The following is a 26,061-nucleotide window of genomic DNA, read 5'->3' as shown; positions in this document are numbered from 1 at the left end:
CACAATGAAAGGGTAAATCAAGTTCTCTCAAGGTTGGAAGATTCTGGTCTCACTCTCAGGTTGGACAAGTGCAAATTTGATGTGAAGCAGATTGAGTACCTGGGCCATATGATTTCTGGCTCAGGAATTAAGCCAAAACCGTCTTTGGTAGAGGCCATTTGTAAGTTGAATTATCCTGCAAGTAGAGACGAACTCACAAAGTTTTTAGGGATGGCAGAGTTCTATAATAAGTTTGTTCCTGGGTTTGCTCAAAATACAGAAAAGATCAGGGCCTTATTAAAGAAAGGTTGTGAATTCAAGTGGGATGAATCTTGTAGCTCTGAGTTTGATTTGATTAAGGATCATCTAAAAAAAGCTCCTAATCTTTCAAGTTTTGATCCAAATAAGAATTCATATGTTATGACTGATGCCAGCTCCAAAGGACTGGGTGCTGTGTTACTACAGTCCGGTGATGCAGGGGACAATACCATTCTGTTTATATCAAGGCCTCTCAGAGGGGCTGAGTGCAATTACTCGGTCGTTGAGAAAGAGGCTCTAGCTGTGTACTGGGCGATTCGTAAACTGCGAAAATTTTTGTGGGGTAAAGGGTTTGTTGTAGTCTCTGACCACAAACCGTTGAAGGAAGTTTTCGGGAAAAAAGGGATTGACCGTGTGTCACATAGGATAAGGAGATGGGTCGTTGCATTGCAAGAATTTGAATTTGTTGTCCAGTACTTGCCTGGTGCTAACAATATTCTTGCTGACTGTTTGTCAAGACTTGGTGGGTCCACTATTTCAGATGAAGGTGATGATGAGGAGGATTATTTTTTGGGTGAAGCTTCTGGTGGTGAATGGAGTGTGTGTCTGGTCACCCAGGGGGTGGTCACTGAGGATGAATGGAATGCTGTGTTGAGGGATGATGCTGTCCTTCAGCGTGTTGTTTGTTTTGTTCGTGATGGGTGGTGTGAGAAGCATGTGTGTGATGAGGAGATTAAGGGTTTTTGGAATGTCAGAGACGAGTTGTCGTTTTCTAATGGGCTCCTCTTTAGAGGAAGTAGACTGGTGGTTCCTACTGCTGTACGCCAAAAATTGGTTGAGAATGCTCATTCCAGTCACATGGGCATTGCAAAGACGAAAGAAAGACTGAGGGAAGGTTATTGGTGGCCTGCAATGGACACTATGATTGAAAGATTGGTGCGCTCGTGTCCTCAGTGTGCGGGTAGTGACAAGGTTCTCAAATGTAGGACTCAACCCTTGGTTATCAGAAAGCAAGCAGATGGTCCCTGGTCTGATATTGCTGTAGACATTCTCGGACCGGTAAGGGTGAAGTCTCGAGATCAGTATGTTTTGGTCTGTGTGGACATGTTTTCCAGGTGGCCAGTCATCAAAATTGTGAACAGTGTTGATTCTGCTGCTGTCATCAATTTTCTTGATGGTCTTTTTGCTGGTGAAGGGTTGCCAGCATCTGTACTGACAGACAATGGAGTGCAGTTTGTGTCTGGTGTGGTGGAGGAATTTTTCCGTGAAAGAGGGATTTTGCATAAAAGGGCTGCATTGTATCACCCTGAATGCAATGGTGTGGTTGAGAGGTTTGTGAGGGTGCTCAAGGAAACTATGCAGCTGGCATTAGTGTCTGAGTATGACTGGGAGGAAGCTGTTGTTAAAAAGGTTTATGAGTATAGAGTCACACCCCATTCCTCTACTGGTGTTTCCCCTTTTACTCTGTTTAGAGGAAGGGTCCCCAGCACGCAGGTGAATCCTCTTTGGGTTACTTCAAGAAGGTTGGGACTGGGTGGTCCTATTGACAAAACTGAAGGTTGGAGGGATCGTGAAATGGATAGAATGGTTAAGAGAAAGGAGTTGTATGACAACAAGAAGAGTGTTAAGAGAACGGTTATTCAGGTGGGTGATTGGGTCAGGGTAAAGCTACCTGAGAGGAGGTTCGGGAAGTCTAAATTTGGTCAACCAATAAAAGTGATAAAACTTCTAGGTAATGCTGTCAGAACTCAGGATCATAGAGTGTGGAATCTTAACAGGGTTGCAAAATGTCCTCCCAAATGTGTAGAGGGAGATGGGTCTCAAGTTGTACCTGTTCCCTCCATTTCTTCTCAACCTGAATCGTCGAGACCTATCAGGTTGAGGAGAATTCCTCGAAGATTTCAAGATTGAGGCTTATTGTTAGTCACAGTGCTGTTTTTAGCTTTTTGTTTTTTTTATTTTTGTTCTTTGTGTTTGGTGTTTTGGGAAAAAGGGAGGTGATGTAGTGTTTTATGTAGTGTTCTAGGTTGTAAGAGGGAGATGATGTAATGTTCTAGAGTGGGCTTAGGTCACTTGTCTATGTCATACTGTGTTGGCATATTCTAATGTGGAATGTTCTTGAGGCAGAATGTTACTTCTTGAACGCTGTGGCAGTTACTCTTGGATGTTGAAGGATGGGGTCTCTTGTGTACATCCTACAATAAAGAACCTACAAAGCCTACCTTGTTCCTGTCATCTGTTTCCTGCATCTTCATTACTTCACACTGCTTGTGGGAGTCCCAGATGCTCAGAGTCACAAGGTAGCCAGGTCCTCCGGGGTTTGTGAGGTTGCTGGCCATGGGAGATGCCAGGATTTAGCAGGAGCAGGTTCGAGGGTCGACAGGCCGGTAGGGCTGGGGCCAAAACAGTTGGTGTCTTCCTCTTGTTAGCAGCTGCACGGCAGGTCTTCTTTCTTCTTGATCTTCTTTGCCGTTTCGGAATTTGGATCTACGGATGGAAGGTTCAGGGTGCCCCTAAATACTAAATTTAGGGGCGTTACAGGTAGGTAAAAAAGCAGGGACCACTGGGTCCCTGCCCTGGGGTGGGTACACCCCCTATCCTGCCACTCTCCTGTGGGAGGGGGGCAGTGGCCTAGTACTGGCGGGGACTCCCCATCTTCAAGATGGCGAGAGCCCGGAGATGTGCTTCACCTCGCCTCCCCCACCTGAGGGGTGGGGTTGGCAGAGGCTGCCACACCCCCTGTTCTTCCTTGGGGTTTCCGGCCAGTCTTCCCGCCAGAGTGGGGGTTTAGAACCGGTAGAGGCCAGTTGCTGAGTACAGCAAGTGGCCAGGAGAAGCTCACAAAGGCGGCATGCCTTTGAAGCTTCCCCTGCCCATCCTGGGGGATGAGACCTAGCACCGCTCCAGGATGTGCATTGTTGCGGGCCCAGGAGAGCGGATGGCTCTCTACTCAGGGGTTCAGCAACATGTTTGCCGTGTGGCAGCCGCCTAGGCAGCCCCTCAGACAAGACGTGGATTGTAGGTTAGGTTCAGGGGGCATCTCTAAGATGCCCTTTGTCGTGCATTGTACATTAAATCCTGCACTGGCATCAGTGTTGGTTTAATGTGCTGAGAAGTTTGATACCAAACTTGTCTTCAGTGCAGCCATCATGGTGCTGTGGAGTTCGTGTGGACGATCTCCCAACACCATATACTCTTACATGGCAGCACTGCACTTACAGTGCCCAGGAATGGACCTGGGAAGTGTAGGGGCACAGGGCTCATGCTCCTGTACCCACACCACTGGCATAGGGCACCCAGCTAGAGGGGTGGCTGATGTATGCCAGAGCAGTGTGTGTTGTGGGCATGGCACACAGGGATGTGTGCCATGTCGACTCGGTTTTGTTCTATACCCAGACACTCAGCCTGCAAGGGCAGTGTGTTTGTGTCACGGTACAGGGCCTCTAAGGGTGGCACAATAAGTGCTGCAGCCCTTCGGGGCCTTCCCTGGTCACAAGGCCCTGGGTACCTAGTGTACTATTTACCAGGGGCTGACATGTGGCCAGGGTTTGCCAATTTGGGTTTTAGGTTTCAGCACAGTTTTAAGGGAAGGAACATAGGCCCTGGGCACCTGATTGGAAGGAGCCCAGGGCAAACTCAAAGTACATTCATCAATTCAGCAAAAAGTGGGGGAATACCATGCAAGAAAGATGGCACTTTCTCACAACTTTAACTTGATGTGCCCTGGGTCCATGCCAATTCGGTTCCCAGGGCCTGTGTTCTTTCCCAAAACTGTACCTTGTACCCTAAATTGGCACCTCTCAGGCCACGTCAGTCCTTTGTAAAAGGTACCATAGGTACCTAGGGCACTGTGGCCAGGGATGGCCTCTAAGGACAGCAGCACTTATTGTGCCACCCTTAGAGGCCCTCTACCTTTACACACACATTGCCATTGCAGGCTGCGTGTTTTGGTGCAGAACAAAGTGAAGAGTCGACATGGTCCACATCCTACTCCTCTAGCTGGGTGCACTATACCAGTGGTGAGGGTACAGGTACATGAGCTGTGTAGCCCTACAGTGCCTAAGCCAATTCTTAGACATTGTAAGTGCAGTAATGCCATTAAGAGTATATGGTGCTGGGATGGCTTTTCTGAAAACTGGGAAGTTTGGTATCAAACTTTTCAGCACATTAAACGCACACGGATGCCAGTGAAGGATTTAATGAAAAATGCACTCAGAGGGCATCTTAGAGATGCCCCCTGAAAAACAACCAGCCTCTGGTGTGCTCCCTGACTGGTACACACCAGCCTGTTTCTTGACCCCTGGGGTGGAAGCTTTCGCTTCCAGAGCTCAGAAACAAAGCCTTTCCTGGGAGGAGGTGGTCACACCTTCCTAGGCCAGAAAGAGCCATCTGTGGCAGGGGAGCTTCAAAGGCCTTGCAGAATTTGTTTTGCAACCCCCAGCCTCTCCTATCAGGAGCAGGCCCCCTCCTCTGTCCCCTCCTTTTCGGCAGGAAGACAGGCGGGAACAATTAGCCAGCCCAGAAGGTGTGTCCACCTCTGCCAACCCCACCCCTCAGGTGGGGGAGACTAGGTTAAGCCCACTCTTCAGTGCCCACCATTTTGCAGATAGACACTCCACAATCAGGATTAGGGATTGTGCCCACTCCCCCACGTGGGGTGAGCACACCAAGAGTGTAGTCACCCTAAGGTCAGTAGCCCACTGGCTACTGACCTCGAGACCCCTGTAGTGCCCCCTAAATAAAGTATTTAGGGGGCAGCCCTGAACCAAGAAGACAGATTCCCGCAGCCTACGAAGGACGACGAAAGAGGACGCCCATCAGAGGAGACTGCAGAGAAGAATTGACTTGGCCCCAGCCCTACCGGCCCATCTGCAGTATCCAAAGATCCTGCGCCAAAAGTCGCCTCGTCCTGCAGCCAGCGACCTCCAGAACCCCATGGAGGACTGACTGCCTTCAACAAAGACCAGATCTCCTGTGAACAGCAGCTCTGTTAAAAAGAAACAGCCAAGAAAGACTCAGAGCATGCTGAGGATAAAGAAACCAGACACCTGGAAAAAACTAGTTACTTACCTGTACACTATGGTTCTCTAGTATTATCTTTCATAGATTCACATGCTTGTATCTTCCCCGTCATCATGGTGGGAGTCTCACGGTAACAGAATGACCATAGCAGTACTAGAAACCTGCATAGAAAAATCCCATAGGGAATCGCATTATTTGTTAACCAAACCTAATCATTATTTGGTCCAAAATCTCTTCCATTTTGCCGTATATGTCTTATTCGTAGAGATTGCCCGAGATTGTGAGAGAATATCTCGGCATTCCTATGAAATATTTAAAGATTGGAATTCATGTTCGTGAGGTTCCATGCTGACAAATTCAGTGATTATATAAATTTTGATGGAGAATTTGACCTTCGTTCATAGTGATCAGGTCCTGCAATAATGGGAACTGTATTCTGGGTGCCACTGATAACTTGAGAAGTTCTGAGAACCAAGCTTGTCTCGGTCATGCCGGGGCTATGAGAATTAAGTGGCACGGTTTCGATTTCATCTTCCGTAACACTCTCGCTATCAGAGGAAATGGAGGAAATGCATACGCGAACATCCCTGTCCAGCGCATCTGTAGTGCATTGCCCCACGATCCCTTTTGAGGAAACCTGCTTGCAACGTGTTTGCATTTTGAGTTGTGGTGGTTCGCGAACAGATCCAACGATGGGGGGCCCCATAGATGAAACACTCTGAGGAGTTGACTTTGAGCTAATTCCCACTCGTGTGAAACACTGGATGATCTGCTCAGGATATCTGCCCTTGTGTTGTTCATACCTGGAACATGCTGGACTTGAAGAGAGATGTTGTGAAGCAGTAACCACCTCCAAATCTCTTGCGCTTGTTTCAACAGGAGTTTTGACTTTGTACCCCCTTGTTTTAATAGGTAAAACATCGATGTTGTACTGTCTGTTCTGAGTAGTACTGTCGAATCGTGAATTCTGGGGAGAAATGCCTGTAATTCCAAGAAAAATGCCTTTCTCTCTAGCAGGTTGATGTGAAGTTGAGCTTCGCGGTCTGACCAATGACCCTGTATTTCGAGGTCTTTAAGATGTGCCCCCCAACCTTGTAGCGATGCATCTGTCATCATAACATAACTGTGATGTTGAGGTACGAAGAGCAGACCTTCTGTCAAATGTTTTCTCATTTTCCACCATGACAGGGCCTTTTGGATCTGAGGAGTGATAAAGATCCGATCTTCAAAGGACCCTTGAGATTGAATCCACTGTTTGTCTTGAAGCTCTTGAAGAGGCCTCATGTGCAGTCTGCAATTGGGAAGTAAGGGGATACAAGAAGACATCATCCCCAATAAGGATTTGAAGATTCTCACAGAAATGCACTTTGTTTGTAGATGTGACGATTGGCTTATGATTTTCTGAGTACGCTCTTCTGAAGGATAAGCTTTTGCTTCCTTTGTGCGAGGCATGGCTCCCAAAAATTGAAGGGACTGAGATGGCATGAGGGACGACTTTTCTAGATTGATCCTTAGACCCAGACGACTGAAGACATCCATGCAACATTGCAGTGAGCGCTGGGTTTCCTGGAACGAAGTACCTTTTATGAGCCAATCGTCCAGATATGGGAAAGTTTTGTGACCTTGAAGTCTCAGGTGTGCTGCTATTGGCGCCATATATTTCGTAAAAACCCTTGGCGCCGACTTCAGGCCGAATGGCAAGTCTTTGAACTGGTAGTGGCGCCCAGCCCCCATGAAACGTAGAAACCTTCTGTGATTTATATGAATCGGGATATGAAAATAAGCATCTAAGAGGTCCAGGGATGCCATGTAATCTCCTTTGCAGAGAAGTAGGAGTATTTCTTGCAGGGCTAGCATACGAAAAGATATTTTTGATGAATTTGTTCAAACTTCTCAGGTCCATTACTGCCTCCATTTCGATGTGTTTTTTCTTTCTTAGAAAGAAATGCGAATAAAAGCCTTTAACTCATTCTATTGCCTCTTTTTGTAAAAGAGATAAAATTTCCGCCTTGAGGGCTGACAGGTGTTTCTGTATAAATTCCAGGGTATGGCCTTGATGTTTCACACCCAGTACCCATCTGTCTGTTATCAACAGCCATTCCTGATAAAAGAGAGAACGGTAATGATCCTCGAGGTCTGAGCATGTGGCGGGCGCTTCGACAGAGTCACTGTCTATTAGATTGCTGCGATTTACCTCTCGCAGTAGACTTCCCTTTGGACTGCTGATGATACGGGATGTTGGAGGATCTAAATTGTTGGTTGCTTGAAAACGGACGATACCCCTGCTGACTGTATGGCTGGTATCTGCTGGACTGATACGAGGATCTTTGATTGTATTGTCCTCCAGTTCCTCTCTTCCAAAAGGACTGGAATCTGCCCTGCTGCAGAGAGCCCAACGCTCGCGCAGTGTCTGTCAGCGTTGATACCTTGGAGAGCATCATCAATATGTTTTCCAATGAGATTTTCTCCGTCAAACGGAATGTCAATTATTTTCGCTTGGACTTCCGGTCTAAAATAAGTGGCTTTAAGCCATCCTTGCCTTCGGAGTGCCACTGCACCCATTTGTCTGAATGCTACAGAAAACATATCCATTGCAATATTTATGTATTCAGATGCAGCCCTAGCCCCATCTTGTAAAATGGTGGCAGCTACTTCCTTTTTATCCTCAGGCAGATGGGCCAACAATGGTGCTATATTTGACCACATCTGCCTATTGTACCTACTGATGAGAGCTAAAGCATTTGCAGCTCTAATGAAAGCTGCTGCCATCACAGCAAAGCGCTTCCCCGCACCATCCATCCGTCTTCCTTCCTTATCAGGAGGAGCTGCAGAAGTTGAAACTGGGTTTTTTGACTGTTTTTGTGCAGCTTGCATCACCACTGACTCTGGCCGCAGATGTCCAATTAAGCATGCTGGAGAAGATTCTGGGACCCGATATTTTTTCTCTATCCTGGGAACAGAGGCTGCGACCGAGGCCGGATTCTTCATTATTTTCAATCCCTCGTCCCAAATGTGATCGATAATAGGAATCGCTCTGATAGATTTTCGTGATTCCTCTTTAAAATCATAGAGAAAACACTCCGTTTCCTGTACTGGAAGTGGGAGTTCAAATCTCTTTGAGGCTTTTTCCATAATATCATGGAATCCTCCAATATCCAGTGGAGGAGAGTTTGACGGCGATGGAGAACGTGTAGTAGGTAGAATATATTGATCCCATTCTATCCCAACTGGATTTTCCTGAAGAAGTTCTCCTTCTGGTTGCTCTGCATCACTCTCCGCGAAATCATCCCGGATTGTAATAATTGGAGGAGATTGAAACTTTTGCAGTGTAGGTGGAGGTTGAGTTACTTTAACTTGAGTAGGACCGACTGAAGACTTCGAGGCTGGGGCGTCAGCTTCAGGAAAACGACAGTAATAGTGGTTGATCATGTGACGCAAGTCAGTCACCAGAGAAATTGGCATCGAGACAGACTCTTCTCTCACATCAGGCTGTGCTTCTTCCTCGTCCTCATAATCATGTGATTGTTGAAAAGACTCATACCTTTTCGATTCGGGCACTTGACGATCTTGGAATGAGAACACCTCTTGAACCTCCTGATAATCTTCTTCATCCGTGTCCTGACTCTCTATTTGAAGCTGGGAAGGGCTATAAGCCACTCCTGTCGACTCTTCATCCTCTGACTGCAATTCTAGCAGATTTGATGGAGGAAGCGGAGACATTTTTGTCCAGCCTGTGAAATCTGTAGATTTCTTCACCGTCGACGAGCCCGTCGACTGTGGAAGGGACTTCAAGGATATCGATGATTTTACCTTTGGGGACTTAAAAGACGTCGTCGACTGAGCTCCCATCATCGGAGTTCCCATGGACGAAGAAATACGTTTTATCGTTGAAGCTGTCGCCGAAGTCATAGTCGACGGAGTCGTCAACAGAGTCGTCGGCGAGGTAGACGCCGCTCTTGCCGTCGACGACGAACCTTTCTTCGACGACGTTCTAGACGTCGACGCAGCTATCGTCGTCGAGATGGTAGTCGTCGACGAAGTCGTCGTCGAGGGTGCCGTCGACGTTTTCACAGAAATCAGTGCCGGCGATGCCCCAACTTTTGTAGATGGAGCTGAAGACACCTCCCTTGACTGAGGACTTCTTCAGAGGAGTGTGAGGAAGAGAAGACGAAGAAGCCTCTTTGTCTTTGGTTTTCTGCTTTTTTGGTTCCACTTTTTCCTCAGGAGCAGAAGACTTCCTCTTCTTGGAAGACTGGATATTAACCTCTTCAGAGTCAGAAGCTGAAGTGACCTTTTGAAGCCACAACAGTAAACGTGCCTCCCTGTCTCAAAGTTTTTGCTGAAAAGGTTCTGCAGTGCTTGCAGTCTTTTGGCAAATGTTTAGGATGAAGACAATATAAGCAGTCCTTGTGGGGATCTACCGAATACAGTCTAGGTTTCCCACAGGATCTGTAGGGCCTGAAAAGCCTCTTTTTAGAGCTTTCAGCCATAATAGGTATAAGATGTAAAACAGTACCTTAAATCCAGAGGAAAGTATTTGCTGTTGGAAAGGTCAAAAGTTCACTCAGGAACAAAACTGAGCAAGGCTCTGGGAGACTCCTTCTCACATGAAGGCAGTTGGAAATCGGAGGTACGATTGCTCTGCTGGGGAGTGTGATGTCAGGGCTAGCAGCTGATTGGCTGAGTTTTGGACCAAATAATGATGAGGTTTGGTTACCAAATAATGCGATTCCCTATGGGATTTTTCTATGCAGGTTTCTAGTTCTACTGGGGTTGTGAGACTCCCACCATGATGATGGGGAAGAAACAAGCAATCTATGAAAGATTCAATACAGGAGAACCCCCACTGAAAACAACGCCGAGTCAGAGTGGCCCACCGGTCCCAGCGAGGTATCCCAGGGCTCCAGAGTCAGAGTCCACCGTGGGTTGAGTCCTCCCTGACGTTGCCTGCAGCCTCTGCACGGAGACCCCCCCAATCGCTAGTAGCCGGATAAGGTGAAATCCGACCTATAAAGGCGCCCCTGCATCTAGCCTCCCTGCGCCCTAAAGAAGAGTATCCGAGGTGCAGCTACGTCCCCGAGCCCTCCAACTTACCCGCCCAGCTGATGGTTCCCTCAGGAAGTCTTCCTGGACCGAGCCTGCAGCTAAAAAACAAAACTGAAAATCTCCATTTAAAACAGGGCACCCGACGCCACAACCGCATCCTGCACCCTGCCGCTGCGGGTGCACCTTTTGTACTAAACCGGATTCCCTTTGTCCTGAGCTTAAGTCCAGGAGCTTTGCTCTCGCAACCTTGTGGCCTGCTCGTGAGCAGCCACCAACCGGAGGCTCACTATCCCCCACTGGATAGCATTGGGCCTCAGCACTCTGCACCTGGCCGCCCTAGTGCCGCTGAGGGTGCTTTGAGTTCATCCATCAACCTGTGGGAACACTGGTTCTAACCCCAGAATACCATCTTTTAAGTGTGAGGTTGGTTTGTATGAAATCCTAAGAAATTGCAAATGAACAAAAACTGATTTACTTACCTTTCTTCTGGGAAAATTTCCCAGTGTGATATCTAGGCATACCACACTGAGTAGAGAAAGTAACTTAAAAAGTAATCTGAAAAGTAATGTACAAAGTAATCGGAAAAGTAACTGAAAAGTAATTCAAACTATGTTACAACCAAATGACTTACCTATAACCAATCCAAATGCATTCAACTGTATTGTGAGAAGTTGGCCTGGTATATGCTGTTCACTAATTAAAGTGACCACCTTGTACCATTCCAAGCAACCCTTATGGTGTGGTTGTAAGTCAACCTTTTCGGACTAGCTGCCCTAGTGGTAGCGTAGGCTAAGCAGTCTTTGAGGCTAAACTCGTTAAAGCGTGTTAAGCAAGCTGTTTTACCATATGTAACCCCCCTTTATACCAATGAAAGGACACCACACATATATATTCAAAATATATATGTATTTATTACTCAAAGTATCCCCTAGACTCTTTATGAGCACAGGAGCACAAATCGTTAAACAAGAAAGTATTACAATATACAGAAGTTGCACTTTATATGGATAGGCCCTGGTGGCCAATCAAACCATATACTAAAATAGTGGTATAAGTACCACGAACAGGAAAGGGAAAAGGCCTAGGGCCTCTAGAATCGCTGGGCCTACAAGGAGCTAACTTCAGTTAGTGACCAGGAGGTCCACGGGTCGCGTGTGCAGTGAGGAAAGTTTCACGCGGGCTCCCATAGGTTTTCAATGGGTGCGTAAAAGTTCAAAAGTTACTGCTAGAAGGGTCTTCTGGATGGACTACGAACTTAAGACTTAAAACACACGACACTAGAGATGTTTCTCTACACTTGGGCACCGGAGTGCCAGCTTTACCTCACCCACAGGAAGCGGGTGCATAGGTCTAGAAGTGCGTCGGGTTTCGTCTATCTGTTCAATGGAGCCTGATGACAAAGATGCTGCAGGCGGTCGGTCCAGAAGAGATGCGGTGGATCCAAGGGTGGATCGGAGTTGTAGAAGACCTGAAAGCAGAGGGGACAGTGTTCACAGTCACTAGCCAGTGACCGGCGTGGCACCAGGTAGGTACCAGGCGATGTCGGGTGCAAACAGGTGAAGAGGTGTAGCTTGTCTCCGCAGCCACGTGGTCCCTGAAGGTCGACGACGTCCAGGAGTCGGTTCACGAGCTGTCCCACGCAGGCTCTCGCTGTCGGCGGCTCGAAGGAAGCAAACAAGCCTTGGCAAAAGCAGGAGTCGCAGGAATTGAAGAAAGCTGATTACTCGGACCAGCAAGGTCAGAGGGGCTGCTCCTTTGGAGGGAAGCAGGGGCCAGTCTGGAGCAACCAGATCAGCGTCGTAGTTTTCAAACAAGGTCGCCAAAATGGCCACTAGCCAACGGGCCAGGGACCGGGCAGGCGCGTCGAGATGCAAAGTGCAGAGGGGCCCCACGCAGATCGTGGAGATGCTGGAGGGCTCACCTTTGGTGCAGATGCTGCTCGGATGTTGGGCTTCTCAGGACCCAAAGCACAACTTGGAGGGAGCCTCTGTTGTCGCGCTTGCAGCTTGTTGAGTGTCTTTTCAAGATGGCTGGCTCCACGTGTCTCAGTGCCTCCACGGGTTCCTTCTTTGCAGGGACTGTGGCTCGGGCGGTGAGAGGTCTGGAGGTCCAGGTCTTGTCGGTCTCTGGGCTCGGGCTCCGGCAGGAGGCGGCGGCGGCAAAGCAGACGTCGAGTTGCTGGTTGGTGCTTGCGTTAGCAAGATGGTCACTCCCTGACCATAGGGGAGATTTCCTTCTGTCCTCTGTGCAGCAGAACGTCGAAGTTCCCGTCTTCTTCTTTGTAGTAAGTTGATTCCAGGATGTCTGAAATCTTAGGACACAGCTCCTACCTTTAAGCGGATTCTAGGGGCCGGACTACCTGCTAGGTCCCTCCCTAAGGGTGGGACCAGGAAGGGGGGTGGTTACACCCCCAATCCTTTGTCCAGCTCGCCCCAGGTCTGGGGCTGGTGTGCCCCAGGACCGGTTTGAACTGGCATATGCACCGAGGCTCCTTGTGAGCCTCAGGCATGTCTGATTCCATTCAAGCCCTACCTGACCAATACACAAAATCCTGTCTGGGGTGGTGCACGCACCTCCCCTGGCAGGAAACCCTTTGTCCACGTCTCCCAAGCTGGAAGGACTCCCAGCAGCAGGAGGGCAGACTTGTGTCTGTGGTGGCAGCGTCCATTTTGTGGAGCTGAGGCTCTGTCTGATTTTACCCGGGTTTCAGGTACTGTACATGTCGTGTCCCTCTAGAAGGGTGGAATGCTAACCCCGTCGCCAGAATTGGCGAGGGGTTAGTATTCCAATTCGTATGACACCTTACTCGACATGTTTTGATAAAGCCAAACCAAAGATAGCATTTAACCGCGAGGTTCATAATGCACTTAAGAGTATATGGTATGGCGATATCTGGAAACGGTAGAAGGAAGTTGTTCCGACCACTGCAGACAGGCTCAGCTCATGCCAGAGCACCATCTCACATGGAACCAAGCACTCTGCCTTCAGGATTGTCAAGGCTTGCCATAGGAGTGACTTATAGGTTAACATGTGTCCCATTTTAAGGTTAGGTATAGGTATACTACACCTAAGTAAGAGGTGGTTACACCAACTTACCCCAGCTGAGTGGCCAGCCAGTTGTGTCAAATTTGTTAGGCCAGGCCAGGCCAGGGGTGGCACAATACATGCTTCAGCCCCTGGTAGGTGCCCTGGGTACCTAGTGTACACTGGTACAGGGGCTCACAGGGTGATCCAATTCCAATTAGTTATGCACCTATAGTGCATAGTGTCAATTTAGTAGAGAGAACAGCAGGCTGGGGGTCTGATTAGCAGGCCCACAGCCTCAATATGTCAAAAACCAGTGAAGCAAAAAGCAAAACTTTGGGGTGACCATAGGATAGCAGACCCTACTCTCCTACATGCATACAAACTTTTCTTTAAACTTTTTTACAGCATTATTCTTGCTCCGAACAATTACACTTACCTCTACCAGGCCTGGCTTGGTTCTAGGAAATAAAACTAAATAATATTTTTATACAAACAAATTGGTCTGAGTGTGTGACATTTCTTGCCTGAGTGTGAACATTAAATGCTTAACACTACCCTCTGATAAAGCCTTACTGCTTGCCCACACTACCACAAATAGAGAGTAATTGTGAGAAAGTGCCATCTTTCTTGCCTGGTATGCCCCCACTTCTTGCTGAATTGCTGAATGTACTTTGACTGAGTGTGCTCTGGACTCCTGTCAATCAGGTGCCCAGGGCCTATGTTCCTTCCCTAAAACCTCAAATCCCAAATTGGCAAACCCTGGCCACAGGTCAGCCCCTGGTAAATGGTACCCTAGGTACCCAACCCAGGGCCTTGTGACCAGGAAAGGCCTCCAAGGGCTGCAGACCTTATTGTGCCACCCTTAGAGGCCCTGTACCCTAACACCACACTGGGTACAAGGCAAAACAAAGAGTCGACATGGCACACATCCCTGTGTGCCATGCACACAACCTACACTGCCCTGGCATACATCAGCCACCCCTCTAGCTGGGTGCCCTATGCCAGTGGTGTGGGCACAGGAGCATGAGCCCTGTGCCCCTACAGTACCCAGGTACATTCCTGGGCACTGCAAGTGCAGTGCTGCCATTTAAGAGTATATGGTGCTGCGAGCTCGTCAAACACGAACTCCACAGCACCATAATGGCAACACTGAAGACTGTGAAGTTTGGTATCAAACTTCTCAGCACATTAAACCCACACTGATCCCAGTGTGGGATTTAATGTACCAAGCACCCCAGAGGGCATCTTAGAGATGCCCCCTGAAACCTAACCTACAATCCACGTCTGGTCTGGGGGGCTGCCTAGGCTGCCACACAGCAGACATGTTGCTGGACCTCTGGGTGGAGAGCCCCCGCTCTCCTGGGCCTGCAACAATGCACATCCTGGGCGAGGTGCTAGGTCTCCTTCCCCAGGATGGGCAGGGGGAAGCTTCAAAGGCATGCCGCCTTTGTGAGCTTCTCCAGGCCACTTGCTGTACCCAGCAAATTGGCCCCCACCGGTTCTGATCCCCACTCTGGCGGAAAGACTGGCCGGAAACCCCAAGTAAGGACAGGGGATGTGCCAGCCTGCCAACCCCACCCCTCAGGTGGGGAAGGCGAGGTGAAGCACATCTCCGGGCGCTCGCCATCTTGAAGATGGGAAGCCCTGCTGTGAGAAAGTGCCATCTTTCTTGCATGGTATGCCCCCACTTTTTGCTGAATGTACTTTGACTGAGTGTACCCTGGACTCCTGCCAATCAGGTGCCCAGGGCCTATGTTCCTTCCCTAAAACAAACAAAACCTAAATTGGCAAACCCTGGCCACATGTCAGCCCCTGGTCAATGGTACCCTAGGTACCAAGGGCCTTGTGACGCGGGAAGGCCTCTAAGGGCTGCAGCACTCCTTGTGCCACCCTTAAAAGCCCTGTACCCTTACACACGCACACTGCCTTTGCAGGCTGAGTGTTTGGGTGCAAGACAAAAACAAAGTCGACATGACACACATCCCTGTGTGCCATGCCCATCACCTACACTGCCATGGCATACATCAGCCACCCCTCTAGCTGGGTGCCTTATGCCAATGGTGTGGGCGCAGGAGCCCTGTGCCCCTACAGTGCCCAGGTCCATTCCTGAGCACTGTAAGTGCAGTGCTGCCATTTAAGAGTGCATGGTGCTGAGAGCTCGTCAAACACAAACGCCACAGCACCATAATGGCAACACTGAAGACGGAAGTTTGGTATCAAACTTCTCAGCACATTAAACCCACACTGATGCCAGTGTGGGATTTAATGTACCAAGCACCCCAGAGGGCATCTTAGAGATGCCCCCTTAAACCTAACCTACAATCCACGTCTGCTCAGAGGCTGCCTAGGCTGCCACACAGCAGACATGTTGCTGGACCCCTGGGTGGGAGAGCCTCTACTCTCCTGGGCCTGCAACAATGCACATCCTGAGCGAAGTGCTAAATCTCCTCCCCCAGGATGGGCGGGGGGAAGCTTCAAAGGCATGCCGCCTCTGTGAGCTTCCCCAGGCCCCTGCAACCCCCCACTCTGGCGGGAACCTTTGGCCGGAAACCCCAAATAAGGACAGGGGATCTACCAACCCCACCACTCAGGAGGGGGAGGCGAGGTGAAGCACATCTCCGGGCTCTCACCATCTTGAAGATGGGGAGCCCTACCCTTTCAGGACTAGGCTACTGCCCCCCTCCCACAGGAGAGAGGCAGGATAGGGGGTGTACCCACCCCAGGACAGGGACCCATTGGTCCCTGCCCTTCACCTACCTGTAATGCCCCTAAATCTAGTATTTAGGGGCACCCTGAACATTCCTTCCCCAGATTCCAGATTAAAAACTACAAAGAGCAAGAAGAAAGAAGACCTGCCCTGCAGCTGCTAAGAAGAGGAAGACACCAACTGCTTTGGCCCCAGCCCTACCGGCCTGTCGACCCTCAAACCTGCTCCTGCTCCAACCCGGCATCTCTTGTGGCCAGCAACCTCACAAACCCCGGAGGACCTGGCTACCTTTTGGCTCTAAGCCCCTGGGACTCACATGAGTAGAGGCTCTACTCAAAACCTACCTCTAATCCCTGGCAGCAGCCTGGAACCGCGAACCCAGCACACAAGCCTGGCCAGTGCCGGAGTGGACAAAGACCACGAGGACGACCCCACGGCGACTGTGACACCGAGTCCGGCACCCAAGGACCTCCCTCGACACTCCTGAAGGAGCCTGCAGCCTCAGAACAAGGTGCCCCTCCAAACCGCGATCAACAGAGGGTAAGATTTCCCGACACCAAAAGGCACCACAGCGCGCGGCGCCCCGCGGCCCCCTGTGCCCAATCCCGGGGTACCTACCTATCCTCCAACTAACCTCTCGAAGTGGTGGTGGCACCTGAAGAATCCTCGTCCTCAAGCTTGCAGTCTTTTTCCAAACCGGAGATTTCCCATTGAAATCAATTGAGCGCCCGAAGGCTCAAAAGCACCCAGCCGCCCGAGTGGCCCTGGCAGGGCAACTTCTACTCTTACCTACTTCCCCATTTGCCCTGAGCAAGTGACCAGTAGCCCAGCTCCCACAGCCGCGTGGCCTGCTTGTCAGCAGCCACCAACCAATGCCCCCCTATCCCTCATAGGATAACGTTGGGCCTAACTCTCTCTGCACCCAGCCGCCCTAGAGTCGCTGAGGGTGAACCAACTGTACCTACCTGACCCTGGGAGACCCCCTGAGTGTGCCCAGAACCCTAACTCTGCCAGTCGAGTACTTACCCAAAAGCCAATAACTCACTTTCCTTCCATAGGTTAACATTGACTGGTTTCTTCTGAAATTTTTTGTTAAGTGTGGAGTTTCTAAAACTTAAAATATTCACCTAAAATCAACCGAGTAACGAAAACGGAAAACTCACCTGCTATTCGGAGAGATCCCAGTGCTGGATCTTGGTGCCCAGCACTGACCCTGAAAAGTACTCCCAACCGTACTTACCACTAACTCAATTTTCTTCCATAGGAAATCATTGACTGTTTTTCTGTGAAATGTCTTCCAAGTGTCGATTTTTGCATACTACAAATATACTTTAAAAATTGTACCAACTGTGAAAACGTAATTACTTACCTGTTTTAGATAGAGGTTCCAGTACTGAGCCTAGGAGCCCAGCCCTGGATTACAAAAGTAACGAGAACATACTTTACCTGTAACTTGAATTTCCTCCCATAGGGAATCATTGACTGTTTTTCTATGAGATTTCTTGTAAGTGTCAACTTTTAAAATAGCAAAATATTGCCTACAAATCACAACAGTAACTAAAACGAATTTACTCACTTGATTCCAAGACCTGTCCTAGGACTGAATCTAGGATCCAGTCCTGGAATTAGAAAAGAAATCCTGAAAGTAATCTATTGCAAATAACTTAAAACTCACATTGAGCTAAATGTATTATTGTGTTTGAAATTGTGTTGCCTATTGCAACAACCTGTAACTATTACCTACAAAAGTCAATTGCATATTGCCAAAGTATTTAACTAAAGCATCTCATTCTGAGAAAGTATATTTTGATACCTATTGCAGTTCAGTAGCCACCACTGCAGGTCTTCTGCAGTCTCCTCTGAAATCTGGAATGGACTGAACTGATCCTACACTCACTGGGACATGAGATATCACAGCGGAGCCAGCATAGGTCATCTAGCATGCATCGCGGGCAGAAGGTCATCAGTCTCAGCAGCCTACTGAGACACAGTAAAGATGCTGAAACACCAGGATCTTAGCTCAAATGTCCTGAAATGTTTTGCAGCAGGATACCTCATTGCCAAAAGTAGAGTAGATAAATGGGTGACCCTGAAGCAAGATGGATAAGGGAGTTATCTTTCTGAACCCAGTTAGGCATATGTTCATTCAGAATCAATGTCCAGTGAAAGGTTTCGGAATAATGTTTTAAAAAAAAAAATCCTTGGTTTTGGGGGTGAGGGCATCAGGGAGTGGTTTGGGCAGTAATGTTCTTGCACTTTCTTTCCTCATACTTCAATTTAGTAACAAGAAGGATAGATTTCCTAAGTACCTACAATAGACCAAATGTAATTTATCCCAAATTTGGGTTGTGGCACCCTTATTAAGTGGGGAGGGCACAACATTACCTTACTCTAGCTCCTGTATCAGAACGCTCACTATTGGGTGATCCAGACAACAAAAACAGCAAAGTTCGAAACATAAGGTAAACCTATTTTGTAGAAATACTGACCATACACGTCAAACTCCTTAATAAAAACAGCTACATTTCAAATAAAACTGATAAGAATAAGCACTTACCAGGCTGTCCCAACATGTTAGAAAACCTTATGTCCGAGCTAAGAGTAGGATACAGCTCCATCCAAGAAGACATGGAATGCAGTGTTCCATGTTCGTGCAATTCATCCAAAAATAACTGAGGGGAAAAATAAAGATTTAAATCCAACATCAAACGGACAACATTACTAAATTATTAACAGTTTAATATTTTCTAAGGTCAAATGGAGGAAGGTTTTTTCCTAAAAAAAAACCACCTTTACAAATGCTCCGATTTCCTTTTAGGAAGGAATTTACCAAAGAATCTGTACACAGACGTCAGCTGTGGGTTCATCAATGTTCACTAGGAAAACATTTTTCAAAATTTAGATATGTCAGATATAGGCAATGTCTCTTCAGTTAAGGTAGTAATACAAGGTTAAGAATCAAAAGTGGCATAGGAAGTGGCCATTTATAGCAAATCTGGTTCTTCTAGTCAAGGTCTTTCCCCAAATCAGTCGTTTGGAACACCCAACATCTACCTACACTAACTGTTTTACCAGACAAATTATTGATCTGTAACACCAGATCTCTATCATGGGTAGCTATTATACCCAACAACCTTGGCATGATTTCCGAATCCAAACGTTTTACCTCTACTCCTCCTGTTTTTCTGAATTAATTTTTGTTGGCCTTAAGACTTTGTGCTCTTTACCAGTGCTAAAGTGTTTGTTCATCCAAAAAATTGTAAAATTGGCTTACATCCAATTGGCACATTTAATTTACTTGTAAGCACCTAGTAACGCGTACTGCATGTACCAGGGATCTTGAAATAAAATGCTACTAGTGGACCTCCATTCCTGGGCAGTTTGTCGGAGGACCTAGTAAGAGCCTTTGGAGACTTGCAGGGTTGCAGCCTTTTTTTGTAACAAGTTTTCTCCATTTACTTTAATTGTAGTGCCAGAGGATTTGAGGGGACCCCTCTAGGGGGTCCTCTGTGTGCAATTTTAATAAAACTGGCACTGGAATCAGTGCAGATTTATTATGACGAGATGTTTGGTTCCAAATATCCCATACTTCAAGTGAAGCCATCATGGAGCTGGAGAACTCGTATTGACGTGTGTCCAGCCCATGTACTTACTATGGCTTCCCTGGTCCCTTACAATATCCAGCAATCAACATGGATATTGCAGGGGCATATCTGCTCATGCAGATATGCCCTCACAGGAGATACAGTGCACCCTTCCTTACTGCGAAGACCTGCTAGAGGGGTGGCTTACCCCCATTCAGTGTCTGTGGGCATGGCACACAGGCGTGTGCCATGTTGACTCTTCAATGTTGGTCAGCATCAAGACACGCGGGCTGCAGTGACAGGGTGCATGTGCTTGGTGAGAGGTCCCTTAGGGTGGCCCAATTTGTGCTGCATCCCTTAGGGACCCTCTTAACCACAAGGCCTTTGGTACCAGGGGTACATTTTACTAGGGACTTGCATGTGAGCTAAAGTGGTTCCAATTATGGAAACAATAGGAACAGTTTAGGGACAGAACACTGGTAGTGTCAACCTGGTTAGCAGGGACCCACTTCACTGCAGTCAAAGGTCAGGCAAAACGTGTGTGTGTGTGGAGGGGGAGGGAGGGAACCTGCAACAGAAGGAATATGCTACTTACCAGTATGCATCTGTTCTTGGCATGTAGAGCTTCAGAGTCTTACACTTAGGATAGTAGATCGCCATCTGGTGTTGGGCTCGGATGCTTGCAGGTTGTTGTCTTCGGAAGAAGTCTTTGGTCACGAGATAGGAGACTCCTCCCTTGGACGACAGTGCGCATGGGCAGAAAGGAATATGCTACTTACCAGTATGCATCTGTTCTTGGCATGTAGAGCTGCAGAGTTGTACACTTAGCATAGATCGCCATCTGGTGTTGGGCCCGGATGTTTGCAGTTTGTTTTTCTTCTTGGACAGTCTTTGGAAGTCACGAGTTTGGTGACTCCTCCTTCGGTCCGTACTGCGCATGGGCTTCGGCTCCATCCTCAGATTGTTTTTCGCCAACAGGGAAATGATGGAGCGTAGTAATAACAGTGAGAAACCCATGTGTTGTATCTAAATAAGATGTACTGGAACGGATACAGGTAGCCGGGGAGGCGGGTGGGCGTGAACAACTCTGCAGCTCTACATGCCAGGAACAGATGCATACTGGTAAGGAGTAGTTTCTTTTCTGTAACTCCAGTTCTGTAGTAGGGGTATCTCTGTTATAGTCATAATCTAGTGAATAGTCCCGCCCATGTGCGTGGACCCCGGAGCAATAAAAAATAATCTCTAAAAGGTGACAAATCATGCAGACCTGCATACACCTTTAAGAGAGAATTTAATTTAAAGACAGATAATGCAGCCTATACCCACAGGCTACACTGTCCAGTACTTCAACTAGAATTCCACCAACATCCACAAACAGCCCTGCCTGTCTAGTTTTTCTCCACAAAGGAAAAAACCCTGCCTCTACCAGCAAAAGCCTCTGGAATGATAGAGAGGAAGGAGAGGACAGACAAGCCCCATAGGCTGCCATTATGTGGCTTGGAACAGGATACTGTGCCTTTAAGAAAACTTTCCAGTTTTCCAGAACTTTCCCCAGTATCCCAGAATGCCCTGCAGGTCCCATTTACTTTCAGTTCTTTTTGAAGGCGTAGCACGCCAGACCTGTAGCATTCTACATATGAATAAGTATCTCTCCACCGGGGAGGAGGGCGGGCGCTTATGACTATAACAGAGATACCCCTACTACAGAACTGGAGTTACAGAAAAGAAACTACTCCTTCTGTAGTAGGGGATCTCTGTGTATAGTCATAATCTAGTGAATAGAATGGCAAGCCCATCCCCACACAACAAAAGCGGTGGAGAACCCACAAGACACTACCACTACTGTGCGAACAGATTTCGCAGCGAAGCCTGCCCAACCTGAGCATGTGCCCTGGCATCCGTGTCCAGACAGTAATGCGCAGCAAAGGTATGGACCGACTTCCAAGTGGCCGCCTTGCAGATTTCCGCAATCGGAACATTACGCAGCAAAGCCGTCGTGGCAGCTTTGCCCCTGGTGGAATGAGCCTTAGGTTTACCCCCTAAGGTCTTATTAGCCTTTTGATAACACAATTGAATGCAGGACACAATCCACCGAGAAATGGACTGCTTAGAGGTCGCAAGACCCGTCCTGACTGAGCCATAGTTAACAAACAATTGGTCAGACCTACGAATATCCTTGGTCTTATCCAGATAAAATTTCAACACCCTCCGAACATCCAGGGAATGGAGAGACCTTTCCGCTGGCGACGAGGGATTCTGAAAGAACGTAGGTAAAGTTATGGTCTGGTTGACATGAAAATCAGAGATAACCTTAGGAAGAAATTTAGGGTGAGTACGCATCACAACCTTAGCAGCATGAAATACAGTATAGGGTTCTTGACAACATAATGCCTGAAGTTCACTCACCCTGCGGGCCGATGTAATGGCCACTAGGAACGCCGCCTTCCAGGATAGGTGCTGCAATGAAGCCTTGTGAATGGGTTTAAAAGGCTCCTTCATCAGTCTGGACAGCACCACATTCAAGTCCCAGGAAGGCGAGGGAAGTCTGACGGGAGGAAACACTTTCTTCAAGCCTTCCAAAAAATCCTTGACCACAGGGATCTGAAAGAAGGAAGTCTGTGAAGGGCATTTCCTGTAAGCAGTCAAAGCAGCCAGATGAACCTTAATGGAATGGAAATTAAGGCCAGACTGCGCCAGATGTAAAAGGTATGGAAGGATGACATCTTCCTTACATGTCGTCGGATCAAAGTTCTTGGACTTACACCAGATACAGAACCTCTTCCACTTGTAAGCATAGGATGTTCTAATGGAAGGTCGCTTAAACTCCTTCAGAATGTCCATACAATCGTCTGGTAGATTCAGACGGCCATATTGCACTATTTCAGGAGCCATGCCGCCAAACTCAAAGACGAGAGGTTGGGGTGCACCATCCGCCCCCCGAAGTTCGTGAGAAGGTCCGGCCTGCACGGCAACCGCATGTGAGGAAGGAGAGACCGGTGAAGAAGGTCCGTGAACCACCACTGCCTGGGCCACTCCGGGGCGATCAGGATCATCAGCGCCCTGGACTGGGACAGCTTGATGAGCACCGCCGGAATCAGGGGAATGGGTGGAAAAGCGTACAGAAAGCTGTTCGACCAATCGATCCATAGCGCATTCCCCAGCGTCCCCCGCTGGTAGTACCTGGATGCGAAGTCTCGGCATTTGCTGTTTTCGGCGGTGGCGAACAGATCTACGTCTGGAGTCCCCCACCTTGCGAAGACTTCTCCTAGTACTTCGTCGTTTATGACCCATTCGTGGTTTTCCTGAATCAGCCTGCTCAAGGCGTCCGCCTGAGCATTCTGCACCCCTGGCAGATGCGTGGCCGTAATCGTCAGTCCTCTGGCCAGCAGCCAGCGCCAGATCGCCTGCGCCTCCTGCGACAGAGTGCGCGATCTCGACCCCCCCTGCTTGTTGAGATAATACATCGTGGTTGTATTGTCCGTCTGTATCAGCAGCGAGTTGGTCTGGAAGGACGGAAGGAAGGCCTTCAGTGCCAGGAAGACAGATCTGAGTTCCAGGAAATTGATGTGGTACGTCTCTTCCAAAGCAGACCACTTCCCCTGAATCTGCAAGTCCCCGGAATGCGCTCCCCAGCCCTGGAGGGACGCATCCGTCACGACACTCGTCGTGGGAATGTCCTTGTGGAAGGGAACCCCCTTGAGGAGGTTTTCCGCCGAACACCACCACTTCAGAGACTGAAGAGCATGCAGCGACAGGCGTATCTTGTCGTCCCAAGAGCCTGTCCTCTGATCCCACTGATCCTCCAAACACTCCTGCAGTGGTCTCATGTGCAGCCGAGCGTGAGGCGTGAGGAAGATACAGGAGGCCATCGATCCCAGTAGAGACGACACCTTCCGCACTGTTGTCGATGGAGCAGTCCTGAGGTCCTGAGCCTTCCGAAGGAGTGATAACCGTCTCTCCTCCGAAGGAGACACGCTTGCTGACCGCGTATCGATGGAGGCCCCCAGGTACTGTATCCACTGGACCGGAGTCGTGACCGACTTGGACATGTTGACGTGTAACCCCAGCTTGTGCAAGAGCTCGCACGTCCATCGGAAGTGTTCTTGCGCTTCCGCGAAGGATGATGCCTTGATCAGCCAATCGTCCAGATACGGGTAGACAAACACCTTGTTCTTCCGCAGGTGTGCCGCCACCACCGCCATGCACTTCGAAAAAGTCCTGGGCGCAGATTTTAGCCCGAATGGCAGTACTGTGTATTGATAGTGATTGGCGCCGACTTGGAATCGCAGGAACTTCCTGTGCTTCCTCGCTATGGGCACATGGAAGTACGCATCCTGTAGATCTATGGCACAGAGCCAGTCTCCCCGTTGCAGCTGAGGGTAAATCTGGTGCAACGAAAGCATACGGAACTTCTCTCTGCGAATCCATTTGTTTGCCTGCCTCAAATCCAGAATGGGCCTGAACTCGTTCTTGTCCTTCTTGCGAACGAGGAAGAACCGAGAGTACAGACCTCTTCCCCTTTGAGACAGAGGTACCTCTTCTACCACCTTTTTTCTCAACAAGATGTCTGCCTCCGCCTGGAGCTCTCTCAGCTGGAATCGAGAGCTGACCGGCGGAATCGCTGGAGGCGGGCTGATAAACCGAAGACTGTATCCATTGCAAACAATATTCAGCACCCACTTGTCCTGAGTAATTTTTCTCCACTCTGCCGGAAAAAATTGAATGCTTCCCCCCACTGGAGTGGGTAACGGTTGAGGGGGAAGTAACCGCTCAGGGCCGAGACCCGGCCGGGCACTTGGTTGTGGTAGTAGCCTGCTGGCCTCCTCTACCCCTCTGGCGTTTCTGGAAGGGCTTGCGGAACTGCTGCTGTTGTGGCTGCTGCTGTCCCGAGCCCTGCCCTCGCCCTCTGCCCGACGATCCGAACCTCCTTTGGAACGGGCGCTTCTTTTTCTCGGCCTTCTCCAACCCGACAGCCGTCAGGGTTTCCGCTTCAGCCTTCATGCGGGCCATCTCATCGTCCGCCTGCTTCCCGAACAGGGTTTCCCCCGAGAAGGGCAGGCTGGCCACTCTTTGCTGCGCCTCTGGCTTGAGGGACGTCAGGCGCAACCACGAATGACGCCGCTGGTGGACGCCGTGACAGTAGGCGTGGGCGGCCAATAAAGCTACGTCCGCCGCTGCGCTGATCGTTTGATTCGACACCAGCATGCCTTCGCGCGCCGTCTCCAAGAAGTCCTCCTTCTTGTCCCGTGGCAGGAGGTCTGCATATTGCTGCAGGGACTCCCACAGGTCCCAGTCGTAACGGCCCAACAAAGCCCCTGCACTCGCCGCCTTCATGGTGGTGGCGGCGGTGCCACACACCTTCCTGCCCGCAGAATCCAGCCAGTGGCTTTCTTTGTCGGGTGGAACCGTGGAGGCCGGGGCGGTCGCATGCCGCCGTCACGATCACGGAATCCGGCTTCGGGTCCACTCTCAGAAAGGACGGATCCGACTCCGGGGCCCTGTACTTTTTCATGAGCCTGGAAGGAGCGGCCTTCGTCGTCGCGGGAGTAAGGAACAGCTCCAAGGCGGGTTCCACCAGTCCTGGCACCAAAGGCAGTAGGGGGCGAGACAGGTGTTTTTTATGAAGCGTCTCGAATATCACCGACGTCGTGGGTGTTGGAACCGTCACCGTGATACCCAACTTTGCAGCCCCTCGCAACAGCACCTCTTGGAAAGACACCAAGTCGTCCACCGGAGACACCCTCGTCCCCGGGGAGTCCGACAGCGTCGGGGAAAGGCCTCTGTCCGAGGAGCGCGTGCGCGACCTGGACCTATACCTCCTACGGCGTCGTCTTGAGTCCGACGAAGACCGTCCACGGCTCCGTGATCTTCTCCTCCTGTGAGAGCAGGAGCGCGACCTCTTCGGCTTCGGCCTGTCCACCGGTCTCGCTGGTCCAGGCGACCGTGGGCGTCGTGGTTTCGGGGTCCCCTGCGGCGGAGTCGGGTACCGTGGAAGGGAAACCGACCGCGGAGGAACCGGCGGCGGCCCCACAGGGGTGCGTGGCAGCGACAGAGGCTGGGGCGGCGGAGGCAGCGCCCGCGGCCGAGGTGGCGGTGGTGGAGGTGGCGGCGGCGGTGGAGGTGTTTGTGGAGGTGGAGGTGGAGGTGGTGGCGGCGGGAGAGGAGGAGGCGACGGAGGCATCCGCGGCGGCGTATACACCACCGAGTACACCGATCCCGGTGACTCTCTCTTCCTCGACGTCGATCTTCTCGACGTCGATCGTCGCCGACCTGCGCCTAGACATCGACCTGCGCCTCGACGCCGACCTGCGCCTCGACGCCGACCTGCGCCTCGACGCCGACCTGCGCCTCGACGCCGACCTGCGCCTCGACGCCGACCTGCGCCTCGACGGCGACCTCCTTCTCCTCTTCGACGGCGAGCTGCGATCCCTCGACGGC

The 26,061-nt window shown here is 49.7% G+C and overlaps 1 protein-coding gene across 4 annotated transcripts in view; it reads right to left on the bottom strand.

Moving 5' to 3' along the window:
- Window positions 1-26,061, bottom strand: part of PRPF40A (pre-mRNA processing factor 40A) — an 827,412-nt gene that overhangs the window by 387,427 nt on the left and 413,924 nt on the right. For all 4 annotated transcript variants that reach the window (XM_085645530.1, XM_085645532.1, XM_085645531.1 and 1 more), the window contains exon 18: window positions 18,597-18,711. In XM_085645530.1, the coding sequence (XP_085501656.1) occupies window positions 18,597-18,711 (115 nt within the window). The remainder of the gene's footprint in view (window positions 1-18,596; window positions 18,712-26,061) is intronic.

The sequence above is a fragment of the Triturus cristatus genome, chromosome 3_1 (genome assembly GCF_964204655.1).
Source record: "Triturus cristatus chromosome 3_1, aTriCri1.1, whole genome shotgun sequence".
NCBI lineage: Eukaryota > Metazoa > Chordata > Amphibia > Caudata > Salamandridae > Triturus > Triturus cristatus.
Note: the sequence above shows the minus strand (reverse complement) of the source record. Positions and strands in the feature narration are given on the sequence as shown.